This window comes from Haemaphysalis longicornis, unplaced genomic scaffold (assembly GCF_048455015.1).
Source record: "Haemaphysalis longicornis isolate Haplotype H1 unplaced genomic scaffold, Haemaphysalis longicornis Haplotype H1 scaffold_12, whole genome shotgun sequence".
NCBI lineage: Eukaryota > Metazoa > Arthropoda > Arachnida > Ixodida > Ixodidae > Haemaphysalis > Haemaphysalis longicornis.
This window is the reverse complement of record NW_027526225.1, coordinates 7,583,163-7,597,846: the sequence shown is the minus strand read 5'-3', so window position 1 is coordinate 7,597,846 and position 14,684 is coordinate 7,583,163. Positions and strand designations below refer to the sequence as shown.

Here is a 14,684-nt window from a genome sequence, read left to right as displayed (position 1 = left end):
CTCTTAAAAGACAGATGGAGCCCCGAATGTTTTTTGTTCATGGACATCAAAAGTTCACGGAACCCCAGCCGTATAAGCTTCGTTTAAAGTGAAAAAAAAAAAAAAATGCGCCGTGAAACAACAGCCTTATAACTTATAATGCCGATTCTAGAGTGCGGGGGGGGGGGGGGGGGGGGGAGAGACAGAGAAAGAAGTTTATTTGCCCAGAAGTAGAGAGCCTGGGCTCTCTCTGCCGCGTTACTCAGCCAGGAGATCTTGGTTCCTTGTGGCTTCTTCGGCCATCTGGACAAGGCGTAGCTGCGTTGGGGGACCAGAGGAACGCAGCAGGGCTTCCCAGTGTTCTCATATGCTAGGGAAAGTAGGACAGAAAGCGTATGGTCTTGCAGCGTGTAATTAAAATGCTCTAATAGATTTTCCACAGGATGCAGTACAGCTGGTGCAGCTAGCGCGAGGTCGCAGCTGCCACACACAGGAAGGAGCAACGTCCGCCCTTGATCGCGTGCTCCGATACTTCACTGCCGATTTAACTTCCCCTCGAGAGATGGCGCCAACACCGTGGAACTGGGCTAAAGCAGACAGATGGCCAGAACAATGGCGAGCTTTCCAGGCGCCTGTCGTACCACGTGACGTTATCTATCCATGAGTCAGTGACTGTCAGTCGGCGTCTCTTTTTTTTTTTTTGTTATCTGTCGTCCGTCGCGTAAACAGCGACCGCCTACGCATTTCTCGTGCCTTCTCGAACCTCCTATCGGGACTAGGTGACGCCCTTTATAAGTGGAGCGCCTCGCTACGCCAGCTCAGCATTCGACGGTGACGCTAACCCGAGAAACACCATCCCCCGTGGAAACCTTCGCAGACGATCATGGCTCATTTCCCGCTCTACTCCCGCGGTTTGCGCCGCTTCTTCGACGACGACGACTTCGGCGGCTCCTTCCTGGACGGCGAGCTTTTTGACCCGCCCTTCTACCACCAGCGGTTCTACATTCATCCGCGACACCACCGATCGTCGTCTTCGTCGCAGGAGTCGTCTGGCGTCTGCCCCGCCCGCCAGCAGACGACCGGAGGCTGTCCCGCTCGACAGCAGACGACCGGCGTCTGTCCCGCAAGTCAGAAGTCGACCGGCGTTTGCCCTTACCGGCAGCAGCAGGGCTCCGCGGTCGCCTGCACCCCGGACAAGTTCGCGATCAACGTGGACACCCGCCACTTCGCCCCCGAAGAGATCAGCGTGAAGACGGAAGAACACTGCGTCGTCATCCACGGCAAGCACGAGGAGAAGTCGGACGACCGCGGCTGCTACGTCAAGAGGGAGTTCACGCGCCGATACGTGCTCCCCGAAGACGTCGACCCGGAGACCGTCAAGTGCCACCTGAGGCCCAACGGATTCTTGGCACTCGAGGCTCCGAGAAAGAACGCCCCCAAGAAGGAAGAAGCCGAGCCGGTTCCGGTCGAAGTGCAGCACGTCCCGGCAAGCGGTGACGCCCAAAAGTGAGCGGTTCTTCTTTGCATCGACATGTGCGTGTCTGGAACAACGTGCTGTGTGAAATTTTTTGCACTTGGAATGGTGGTTAAGTTTGGTTCACGGTATGGAACGCTGATTTTTGCCGATGTTCTACCATCGAAGACCGAACAACCTTTCAGTATTCTCCTCCAGCCTGTCTTGCACTTTTGTTTTGCCGGTGAACACTGAACTTGCTGAATAAATTAGCAAAGTTTTCCTGGATCTGCGTCTCTCCTTTACTTATGTTTGCCGGTGACGTCACCTTCCTCGAAAAGTACGCGGAAAGCCGCCGCCCAGGCTTCTCTCGCTTGGATTGAAAGAGCATAGCGCTGCTAAGCCATTTGGACGTTTGGTAGATAACGTCTGGCGGCAGTAGTGCCTTCCTGACGACTTTCAGGGCACCCGTGTCCTGCGCAGCTTTGTGACGCAACAAGGCTAAAAAAACTAGTCCAGGCCTTGTGGGTTAGAAACGAAAGTGATAAATGTGCTAGCACCCCTTCCCTGGCCTCGTATGGTACAGAAAAAAACGTAATACGAACCGTACTGAATGTCTTATGGTGACAATTGCGCCTTGTGTTTAGTTCTTTCTTTCTGCACATTGTGTTGCTTTTTTCGTCATTGAATCCCTCGGTTGATGTCTCACTAACGTCATTCCTGACTACGTGACTGTTCGCGTTCGTTCACGCTTGTTGTGTCGTGGGAAGTATATCGCGTTCAAGTGCAGCTCGCTCATATCTCCGGGCGGTTATATGCGAAGAGACCAAACCACTTCCGAAAGAACCGTATCTTGTACGGATCAAAAATGCCTGAAGGTTCCTTCTCACTTGTGATTGGCAGCGACCTGCGTAGTTTGGCATCTAATATTGACTATCAATCACAATTTCCAGCCCGGAACGAATAATTGTCTCAGTTGGTAGTACGTCTGTATGATGCAACATTTCAGGGCGTCTTAACCAACTACAAGCGCCCAGTAGTGGCCGCTTGGTGGTGGCTTTAGTCTGCGTTCGCCAGTCACACATACAAGATTCCATGATGTCATAGAAATTGACGGAAAGAGTCGCCACTGCTTCATGCGTGCTCTTTAATATGTGGATTATTTGTTTGAAGAGTGCAGAAAAATTGGTAGCACAGTCGTCCGGACAAAGCAGTATACCGTATTTACCCAATTTAAACGCGCACCTTTTTGCAGTCTTGAAGCCAAAAACTCGCGGTCGTTCTTTTTTATTTCGGTCACGTTAATCGGGTGCGCATTGGAATTGCGAACATACGGTACTTTAAGTGAACCAAACTTGTCTTTTGTCTTCAGAGCTTCTTTAACAGGGTGGACTCGGCCAGGACTGAACCCCTAAAACACTGGAGGATTTGCCACGGTTAACGGCGGCTGCGCCGAACGCGGAGTTAGCAAAAGAAAGGAGGCGAATAGCGCAGCTTTTGACAGGGGTGAAGTGTTCCCGTTTTTTTTTTTTTTTTTTTTGCGCAGATTGACTATATGAACTAGACCACAGCTGGGCGGTTCCTTTACCTGAGCTCTCCTGTAGCAAACACTACGTGGCATCCTGTTTTTCAGTTTCGCTTTTTTCATGAAGTTAATCTTCCGTTGCTTTTTTGTTTGACCTCTTTCCAGCTTATTTTTCCAACCTGGATGTCACGGTTTTACTTTGTCGCTGTAAAAACTAAATGCAATAAGCCCTCTAAATTAACTAAAGTAGCACACGGATAAACTTAGCACCGAAGTTCTGCTTTACCTCAAAATCTGAGGAAAACTACCTCCTGCTATTAACGCTTGAGCATGTAGAAACAGTCGTTTGTGCAGGCCAAGTTTATTATGTAAGCTTCAAAGCGAAGATTTAGTGTTCCCACTGATTGCGTCTGTAACGCGAAAATGCCCTGTAGGAAAGCCAACTTTTTCAGACGATTATGATGATGAATGACCGCGGGTGAAGTGAAAGAAAAAAAAAGCTTCCCGTGCCTGGATTCGAACCTGGGTCCTTCGCATTGTGAAGACGACGTCTACCCGATTGCTTCATTTTCTTTTCTTTATTACAAGGGAGAATACGCTTAGACGGGCCACTACGAGGACTATACAGTCAAGCAACTGAAAGAATACACTAAGTTAGGGGAAGCCCAAATACATCAAAATTCAGGCTAACAGACACAAGCGTTCAAAAGAGGGAACCGGTCAGGTGGTTGGTCATGCGAATTATACACACTATGTTCAAATGCTACAGTTTCTCGGAAATATGACTTTTTTGATCTATCTTGGTGGCTCAGCATGCCTATCACATAAGCGGAATCGCCACAGACTACATGGTCGAAACTCCGTCCAAACTCAGACGACAACCAAAGAACCCGTCACGAGAAGGTTTTGGGTTCAACCACCGTCGTCATTACACGGAGGGGTGCATGATTTTTTTGCTCACATAAAGTAAGTTATGTACGTGTACACAACTTATGTCCGTTCACTGTTACGGGAAAGTTTTCTTCGGGAGGGTTTCAAGCTGGGCTACTTGGAAAGACATTCTTGGATGAAACCAGCGCGAACTTAAACAAAGACGAAGGAAATGCATTACGAGGGCATCCGCTGGTCTAACAACTAAAGTGTAATATCAAGAACAGTGAATCATAGAGTTTCTTAGTAAGCTGGAAACTGCGCCTTGTAAGCCATGTCGTCGTGGGGGTTCATGGGAAGACCCTCCTTTTTGGCTTGAGCTTTTTTCTTGTCAAACTAGTTGGCGTTCGGTGCACCGGTTCACCGCGAAGGCAACGTTTTAATAGACACGCTCAAAAAAACTTTCCAGACTCTTCCAGCAACTTATTATTTGCAATAATGGTAAAATTAATAAAATCAGAGTCTCTAAAGGTTTTCCCCCCAAATATTAACCTTGTTCGTAACTACAACCTTGGCCTGCAGAATAGCAGCCCAACCGTTCCGGCAAAAATACGCTTTACTTCCTTTTTCCGTAGTTTTAAAACAGCCTGTTTTTAATTTCCACTTACATAATTGCACACTATTCTTCGCGTTTTTGTGGCACTTTGTTTAAATTTGCGGTCAATAAAACGTTTCAATCCAAGCCAATGATGAAACTAAGGCGAGCGCAATGCATAATGGCGGCCCATGACGACACAGACGGCTTTGATGTGAGCCGCGTAGACGCTAGCGCCAGATTCCTCTCTAGTGTATATTGTAAGAAACTCTATGCGGTGAATATAAACACTCAACACAAACAAGGTCGAAAACTGGGCCAGTTGGTTGGCATACACTCCTCTCTCGTCCCGTTTAGTTTGTGCTGGTTAATCATGACTCAACACAAACATTAAAAAGCAATAAAAGCAATAAAAAGACACTGCGCCTGAGCGAAACAAGTTTACTGGGGCCACACTGATAACACAACTAGATATACACCTGCTACAGTCAAGGCCAACGCAGATGTGTTCACTGTTTATATTCACCCTTCTTGATATTAAACTTCAGTTGTTAGACCATCGGCTGTCTTTGTGTTGCACTTGCTTCTTCTTTGTTTAAGTTCGCGCTGGTTTCATCCAAGGAAGACTTGTTCGTGTGTGGGTGCGGCGCGCGCACGTATGCGTGTGCGTGTGTGTGTGCGTGCGTGAGTGCGTGTATGCGTGCGTGTGTGCGTGTGTGTGTGCGTGTGGGTGTGGGTGTTGGTGTGCGTGCGTGCACGCGCCCGAGGGAGTGATTGAGTGAGTGAGTAGGTTGACCAGTGAGCGAGCGATTAAGCGTGTTGGTGAGTGAGAGAGTGACAGGTGAGTGTTGTATTGGCAGCTTGACTGAGACCCAGTCAAAATCCGTCTGGGGCAATGTAGAAGATAAACTGAATTGAATAGAATATAGTTTAAAAGGTTCTTTCTAGTTTAAACCCGTTTTTTGAAAGCGACTCCGAGAATTGTCCCTTTGGTTTCCCCCAGCATATGCTACCTCTCTAAGAAATACTCCTGCCCGAATGACTTGTGTTATCGCGGCGAAGCGCTAACCATTCACAGGCGCACGTCGATACCTTCAGAACAGGAGCAGATTGAATAAGCACTTTCGAAAATGCTATATCGAAGGGCTTGCCGGATAACGGTGCAAGATAACACGTTTTCAAGATAGGCCTGGAGGCACTTTAGTCGAAGTGTTTGGGCAGATTACTCGCTCACGAGGGTTGAGTTGCAGCTGGAGACATTTCGTGGTGCCTTTGAAGAGCCGTCCACCGTGGCTGGCTATGTTGTCGAATAGTGGGCGTCGTTCCGGTGAAAAATTTTTGACCTCCTCATAAAATGTTTCACATTTTTCAACAGATCTTGGTTGCCTCTTAGAAACTAATCCAAAGAAATTGTGGCGCGAAATACCTCGGATTCATGATGATAGCCGCGTCACTTTACACTATGAAAATCGCGAACCTCTTTCGAACAGCCAGTGCTGCTCTTCATTTAGTGCGTTTTTTTTTGCCTTAATGTTCACTTGGGAAGACCAATCTACTATGCCTACCGTGCCGGATAATGATTACCAGCACATGTACCTCATTGAAATTGCGGCCGAAGGTATAGCATGCCTCTTAAACAAAGTGAAGGCGTCCTACTCAGCTGGCGCTAATAATATTAAATCTGTACTATAGAATGCCCTTTCTATTACAAATAAAACTCTGCGTCTGGTAACGTATCCGATGCCATTCCGACTGTTTTGTGCCGTGAACTGAACCTTCTTTTGTGGTTCGGTCATGATGATTTGAAAATCCAAAGAAGAGCAGTACGTTTCATCCGCCTTCATTCCGTATCTCAACTAATGAACAAGAATAACTTCAAAACTCTTGAACTAAGGCGCAAATTTCTTCGCTTGAAAATTTTGCACCAAATGGTCAATAAAAAGCTGGGATTAGATAGTAGTTTGTATGTAAATACACTTTCAACCAGATCCCGTCACACCCATGACAAATCTCTAACCCCCTTTTTTGCTAGGACTAATATTTTGAAATTTTCATTTTTTCCCCGAACTATTGAAGAATGGAATTCGTTACCCGTTTCTGCACTTTCTACTGTTGAATCCCCCGAAGCTGATTTTAGCCCAAATGCCACTGTGCTGAGCTGATGCCTCACCCTTGTTAAATGCATTGTTTTTTTGTTTTGTTTTTATCTTTATACCTCGTATTATTCCTTACACAATTGTGACTGACGCATTCTTGTATTTTGTACGTTTCTTGTCCACTCCTGCTTGGGCTGTCAAGCCTGCAGTATTAAATAAATAAATAAATAAATAAATAAATAAATAAATAAATAAATAAATAAATAAAATATTTTCAATAGCGGAGCTGTTGTACAAGCCGTAAGTTCGGTGTTGCAGGAAAAAATATACAAAGAATATGCGGAATGCTCGTGAGCGTGTGCCTCGCTGCGACTACCGAGCGTTCCTGGCACGTGCAGTGGCTTTAACAAAAAAAACCAAAAACGAAAAACCGGCAAAAACTGGACAAATATTTTTGTTTAAGCTCCACACGGACACCAGGCCAGTAATGACATGGAAAGAGCGAATGTGTGTCCCCACTTCAGTGAGGACACCGTGGGCAAACCGGGAGGTTCCTAAACTCTTTAGCTGTTTAAACAAGCTGGTGTTTAAAACACCAGCTTGTTGGAGAACTAGCGATCACTGAGTGGGAATAAATGTACTAGTAATTTGGCAAAACATTGCAGCACGCACCGCTGTATACTGATTTTCGAAGATTCTACGGTGTTGTCAAAACACAGAGATAAGACGACAATCGAGGCATATCAAATAAGGCTATCTGCCGACCGCTGCGTTAATATTCCCTCCCTAGGGCTGCATGACCGAGAATTCGCATGTCTAACTGACACCGTGGTTAAGCCAGCTCAGGAAATAGATTACGCTTGCGGAGACGTACCAGTAATTGCGTTTCGTTTGGTTGTTCATTTTTACGATTTAGCGCCAGGCGTGTGACTGATGTATGTATATATGCCATGTTTTTTCCAAAACAAATTATTTGTGAGTGCAGCGCTGTCCTGTCGCTTTCCCGTTCTATTGTGTCGTGTTTTTTTTTTTCGCGCTAATCTTTAAAGATGACAGTTTACTGTTAACGATCCGCACGGACAGAGCTCACGCTTACACAGATCCGCTGTTAAATGGCGCTCGACATATTTCGCCCGGCGCCGTGGAATGGCCGGAAGCGGAGACGCTACAGCGCATGCGCGTGGCAACGGCCTCACTCTTTACCGTACGAAAGTGGTGCCAACGTTTATGGATCTATAAACGTCAGGTCGAACAGGACGTGCGCATGCGCGGGTTTACTTCGAGCGGACCTCGGTTCAGTCTTTGATAACTAAGGTCGGGGCGACTTAGATTCCCGAACACCACCCGCGACTGATGTTCGTAGCGAGAGTCAGTCCGGTTCCTAGCAAATACTGCGTGGCGAATACGGTCAGCGTAGCGAATACGGCAACATGACTATAATTGTAAGCCTGCGAATATTCGGAATTTCGGATTCAAACTGTACAGTCTTTGGTGTTCGATTCGCACTCGATCCGATAATATTTGGTTCCAACCGAATGTTGCTACTGCAAATCGAAATAACGTACGGTGCACGGAGACCACGGGACTTGTCCAGTGGAAAAACATAAAAAAGGCAAAAAACGGGCACATAAAAGGGTTGGCAGTCAAGAAAACCTCGGAAAGCAAAGGGGAGGATGTGGTAGGTCATTGAAACAGATAAAGAATTTGGAAAGACAGAAAGAGAGTGGAAAAATCCGGCGGGCATTTCTTCTCAACTTTCTTTTTGTCTTTCTAAATTCATCTCTTTCAATGACCTACCACACTCTTCCCTTTGCTTTCCGAGGTTTTCTTGACTACCAATACTTCTTTCTGTCTTATTTCAACGAGCCCCTCATTCTCTACTCTGATTCGCTACATGCATAGCGAGGGCCTCTGTTCTGGCAGTCTTGGTCAGATAGGTAGCAGCTTAAAGGGGCGCTGACACAAAAATTTTGCATCTTGTTTTTTTTTTTTTTTGCGATAAGTAGCTGGTGACCTACTCATCACTTGTAGAAACATCGTTTGCTTCAGCGTGCGACGGTTGTTTAATTAGAGGCATTTTCAATGCGGTCAGTCGCAGTTTCGGTTTCAGTGGGTGCCGCGAACCGATGGATTTTGTGTGAACAAAGCTGCCCACGTGACCGTCGTAGGGATATCACAGAGCAGAGCTGCCGTAGCACTGTCGAATCCACATCGCCGGCAGTTTCTGCGAATGCAAGAAACGCGCTGGGAGCAGCCGGCCGGTCTGCCTACAGGTCCGCCTACAGATGTGTTCGGCTTAGCACTGCGGCGGATATTCGATTGCCGCTCTCGTAAGCGGTGCAGATGGCAATTTTAAGTGCGAATGCACTTCTTAAGTGAGCCTGAATCGTCCGCCGCCGTCCGCATAGCAACAGCTGTGGGTGCGCGCGCTCCTCGTCTTCCTCGTCTTCCCTAGCAACGGGGGGAGATGGGCGCGCGCTGCCTGGCCGCTGACATGGCACATACCCACGTGGGGGATCGTCCGCCGCCGTAGTCCGCATAGCAACAGCTGCGGGTGCGCGCGCTCCTCGTCTTCCCTAGCAACGGGGGAGATGGGCGCGCGCTGCCTGGCCGCTGACATGCCACATACCCACGTGGGGGATTGGCCAGGAATCGGGCGTGAGAAGGGCTAATGCACCCGCTTAAAGGAGTACTGACACGAAATTTCACAGCTGAGATCCGCTCTAGCAACAAGTACAACGACAACCCAAATAGGTGTCTGTGAATAAATGCATCTATCTTTCTTTGTAGTTGTGTGTGTGTGTGTGATCTCTCTTTCGCGAACATTACCGAACCGCGCAAATTCAACTCGTGCATTCGCACTTTCACATTCTTCCCCTCGGGGAAATGCGGGGAATTTTTTTAATGCAACCCGCCATCGCATCATTAACTCCTTTCTCATATAAGCTGCCGGTTGGGACTTGGGTACAATTTCGTGCAGCGGTAACAAGCTATCATTCGAGCTACCTGCGCCGGCCTGGGCCACTTAGCGGCCGTGGCTGCCCTCTGCACAGCTACCGTGCGGCTCGCTCAGTGGGCTTTTCGTGTCTCCGGCGCGTTTTCGCGTCCAATGTAAATAAAAAGTAATAGAAACAGAGTGCCTGGAATCGCTGTAGAACTTTGGTCGCGGCCAGCTGCCCGATGAGCCGACGAAATCACGGCGCCTCCGCCGCCAACGATCGGGTCCTTCGTTCTCTAAAGCAGAAGCTCCGCCCTCCGGCCCTCCGATTGGAGTGGCGAGCCGGGCGACCCGGCAAAAAACGCCGGCAGTGTGGAAGCGGCAAACGCAAACACGTGACGTGTTTGGGTGTTGTTTATTCACAAAATACCCGCGGGATGTCGATTGCGCGTGGTCCTCTGCTGGCTGCTCGGTTGCGTTTCGCACACTTTAAAATTGATTTTAAATATGTTCTAGGCTGTATTAGCCGCTGATATTTTGCAGATGATGTATATGTGTTCATACCAATATATTTCCGAAGTTATCTACAAGCGCAGGAAACCTCCCACAAGCGCAGGAAACAAAAATACCTTAACATAACTACCCCCGAAAGTGGAGGGGAAAATAGCCCCGCCGGTAGCGTACTGGTCATCGCACGAGACCGGTATTCTGGAGGTCGTGAGTTCGGATCCCACTCGGCGGGCATTTTTTCTCCACTTTCTTTCTTCCTTTCCAAATTCTTTATCTGTTTCTTTAATGCCAACCTTTATTTCTGTCTTATTTCAACGAGACCTTCATTCCCTATTCTGATTCGCTATATATATATATATATATATATATATATATATATATATATATAGATTATGAGGTTCACCCGCCGCGGTGGCTCAGTGGCTAAGGCGTTGCGCAGCTGAGCACGAGGTCGCGGGTTCGATTCCCGGCCGCGGCGGCCGCTTTTCTGATGGAGGCGAAAAGCAAAAACGCCCGTGTGTACGAGATTTCGGCGCACGATAAAGATCCCCAGGTGGTCAAAATTAATCCGGAGCCCTCCACTACGGCGCGCCTCATCGCGTGCGTTGCGTCGGCGCGTTAAACCCCACAATCAATCAATCAATCGATCAGATTATGAGGTTCGATGGGCCAGTATAAAAATAGTGAGATAAGTCGACTGACACGTTTCCCGTTTTTTGTTGCCAACAGTTTCGGAGCTAGAAACTCCTTCTTCAGGGCTGTATTTTAATTCTCACATTTCGCCTTTATACAAAAACTTCTGTGAGGGAGGGTCACTTCCCTCATCCATCCAGGAGAGGTCGCGGGTGAGGGGTGTTTCAAACAGATTGAGAAAGTGAGGCATTCCGATTGGCTAGATAGGTGGAAGGGGAGGGAAGGGGAAAGAACACGGACGAAAAGGCAGCACGAAGACACGATAACAAGAAGCACACAAGCAAACACAAAATCAAAAACAAGAGTGAGTCCTGCGTGCTCCGTAAATGGTGTAAAAATAATCAGATGGAAGGGAAACGGAGCAAAAAAGGGGGGTGAAGGGAGACGGACATAAGATGGCGGCACAGGCATAGATCTTTGATTCGATCACACTGCAAGGCCGCATGCATGCACGGCCCACCCCGTTGAGGCATGCACAGGCATAGATCTTCGATTTGGTCAAACTGCGAGGCCGCATGCATGCACGGCCCGCCCCGTTGAGGCATGGTCCCCGCGCCACAGTCGGAATTTCCTGTCCCATTTTCGGTTTTGTTTTACTCCTGGTTAAGCCTACAGCAGCTCTCGTATTGGCGCCACTTCGAGGAAACCGAGTGGTGTAGCAAAGCTTTGCCGCGCGGAAACATACGTCAACCAGAACGCCGCCCCAAAAGGCCTTCGTCTAGCCTGCACACCCTCGATGTGCACATTTAATCCGGAGAAAATTACGAAATGGGAGAAAGTGCTGTCCGATGCGTCGGTGGGTCTCACGGAGATTGTTTCCCAGCACAGCCGAAGACGGGCTACGGAGCTTATGGATGCCGAAATTCTTGAGAGGTCGCAATCGAATCTATCCGAGTTAGAATGCAATGAACTTAAAAACTTTGAGACGGCAAAGAGGAAAGAAATATCACAACAAACGATCACGAAATTGCCACGCGATAACATTTCCCCCAAGTTTTTAGTCAACCCCGTTAACCAACCCATCCCGTAGGCGTCACCCCAGGTCCCGATGTATATCTCGCCCCGTGAACACTCAACAAACGAACGTGGTAAATCTGTCAAGTAAAACATTATCCCCGGCTCAAGAAAAACTTATCTGAAAAGGTTTGATCAATGACTTCCAACTATATCAGGGTCTGGACACAATCGCACGCAATCTGCGTCTCCGGGAATACTTCCATGACCACCCCAACACAAAAACACAACTGCCTGGGGCGTCAAACAAATCCTGGACACCAAAAGACCGACGAACGAGACTATCACTTAGATATGTATATAGCGGCTGTACATAAGGATGTTATCCGGGCATATGCACAGCACCAACTCGTGCGCAACAATCTGTCAGTCGAAGAGCGAGCAGCTTTAAATTCCCTTCAAGCGGACACCAGCATAATTATCAAACCAGCGGACAAGGGGGGAGCCATTGTTATACTTGACAGGTCTGCATACTTGGAAGAGAGAATGCGACAACTAAGTGACAGACAATTCTATAATGAGCTACCAAATGACACCACAAAATTCTATGAAAGTGAAATTCACAACACCCTCAGATCGCTTGTCACGGAAGGTAATATAACTGCCGCGATGGTTAAAATCATGTCACCGGAACATCCTGTCCCTGGTCGATTTTACTTGCTACCCAAAATACATAAGAGCAACCACCCGGGCAGACTCATTGTAATCCAGTAACGGGACGGTGACAGAAAAACTCCCTCCACCTCCCCGAAGGGGATCGTGCGGAAATGCGAATGCATTGGGTGCACCGATGAGTGCGCTGCGGCAAGCAGTCACGGAGAGAGGCGCGCGCTCCACTGCATTTATATATATTTTTCCGAGCGCAGCGAGCGGAGAGAGGGTACGCGGAGAGGAGAGACCCGCGCAACACGCCCGCCCCGCGCGCGAGCTGTCTCCGCCGAGCTCCGCGATGCGAGCGCCCTCACACGCCCGAGCACGCTCCTCCTCTCCACTCACTCTCCACTCACTCTCCGCTACTCCGCCCGAGCTCCGCGATGCGAGCGCCCTCACACGCCCGCGCGCACTCCTCCTCTCCCCTTGCCCTCCGCTACTCCCGCCCGAGCTACCACCTGCTCTGTTTCTAGGCGCGCCACAGCTGTTGCTAGGGGCGAGGAGAGATAACACCTGCGTGCGGACGCCGGCACAGACCGCACGACAACCCCCGACTAAGAAATGCATTCGCATTTAAAAAAAATTCAAGCTTCATTAATCACATAATTAAGGACATCCCCCCTACGTTCCCGTCCTACATCAAAGATACCAGCCATTTTCTACAGGAAATTGCTGGTATCGCATCTCCCCAGGGTGTTTTCTGGTGACGCTGGACGTGTGTTCATTGTACACAAATATTCCCCACTCAGAAGGCATCGCCGCGACCGTGGCAGCATTTACTGGTTTAAACATAAAGAGTGAAACTCTCGCAGCGCTTCTAACCATTGTACTAAATTATAATCACTTCGAATTCAACGAAAAGCACTTTCTTCAGATCAGTGGCATGGCGATGGGAACCAAGACGGCTCCAAATTACGCCAATATTTTTATGGCATCATTGGAAACTCCTTTCATTGAGCAGCAACAAAAGAAACCACTGTTTTACAGGCGTTTCCTAGATGACATATTCATGATATGGAACCACGACAAAGCGAGCCTTCTCGACTTCATTTCAAAATTTAACTGCCTCCATCAATCAATCAAGTTCACCCGCGACATATCTCAAGATGCTATCAACTTTTTGGATGTAACCCTTCAGGTACATGGCAACTTCCTCGCAACCACCGCCTACAAAAAAACCACGGATCGCCAAAAGTACCTGCATTTTGACAGCAACCACCCACGACATTGCAAAGTTGGAATACCATACTCGCAGGCATACAGATGCCGCCGAATCTGTTCTGATGTACAAGACTTTGACAGAAACTCGCAAAATCTAAAGAACATCCTTCTGAATCAAAATTACCCAGAAAATATAATTGATGACGCAATCAACCGGGCCCGCCGAACAGACCGCCAGTCAGCATTGTCTAAAGCCAATTCACAAAAAAAAGGAAACACCCCAGACCAACCTGGTATTAACATACGGTGCGAACATGCCACGAGTAAACAACATACTGAGCAGGCATTTCAACATGATCAGACAAAGTGAGCACCTGTCAACTATCTTCCCCGAGCCACCCCGTGTAGTGTATCGTAAAGACAAGAACTTGAGAGATATGCTTGTTAAGGCTAAAATTGGGGTCACGAAACAACACTCAGGCTGCCGCCCATGCGGGAAAACGCGCTGCAAAATTTGTCCCCTTATCACCCCAACCGACACGGCAAGATCTAACTTTTCTAAATTTTCCTTCCGAATAAAAGAAAGCCTCGACTGTGATTCTAGTAACGTCGTATACAGACTGCACTGCGAAATGTGCGGCAAGGACTATATTGGCCAGACCGAGAATGCATTCCGGTTCATATTCAACAACCACAAATCCCACGTCCCCTCACAGCCGGATCTACCATTTTCCAAACATATGCGCCTGCCGGACCATTCCATTGAGCCTATCAGAATTACTCTCCTGCAATTCGGCTACCGCTCTTCCTCGAACGCGAGATGAGGGAGTCCTACTTTATACATAAATTCCAGGCATTCACCCATGGCATCAATGAGGATCCGGGCCGCCTCTCATTCTTGCGGCAAAAAGCTGCGCCTCAGGCGGAAATATCGGGGCCTTGCAGGCGATGCAGGGGGTGAGCGCGGAATCGGGATCGTGCATAAACTAAAAAAAAGAAAGCAAGAATGAAAAAAGGAAACCCCGTGTTAGGCACTAAGTCAAGCAAAACAAGCGTGATTTTTGTCAACACCGCGAGACACTGAACTTATTTTTTATCTTTCGTTTCCTTTTAAGAACCACCCTTTCAGTAAGGATATATGAGCATATGGCGCATAATTTATACCATTATGGCCTATAGAGGAGGCATCCATAATCTCG

The 14,684-nt window shown here is 48.1% G+C and overlaps 1 protein-coding gene across 1 annotated transcript; it reads left to right on the top strand.

Moving 5' to 3' along the window:
- The first annotated feature begins 724 nt into the window (after positions 1-724).
- Positions 725-1,720, top strand: LOC144162370 (alpha-crystallin A chain-like). Its single transcript, XM_077692871.1, has one exon. The coding sequence runs from the start codon at positions 863-865 to the stop codon at positions 1,487-1,489; it is 627 nt and encodes a 208-aa protein (XP_077548997.1). The 5' UTR covers positions 725-862; the 3' UTR covers positions 1,490-1,720.
- Positions 1,721-14,684: the final 12,964 nt, after the last annotated feature.

Bases quoted from the DNA above. Each gene is read 5' to 3' on its own strand.
- LOC144162370 (XM_077692871.1), top strand. From the start codon at position 863: ATGGCTCATTTCCCGCTCTACTCCCGCGGTTTGCGCCGCTTCTTCGAC.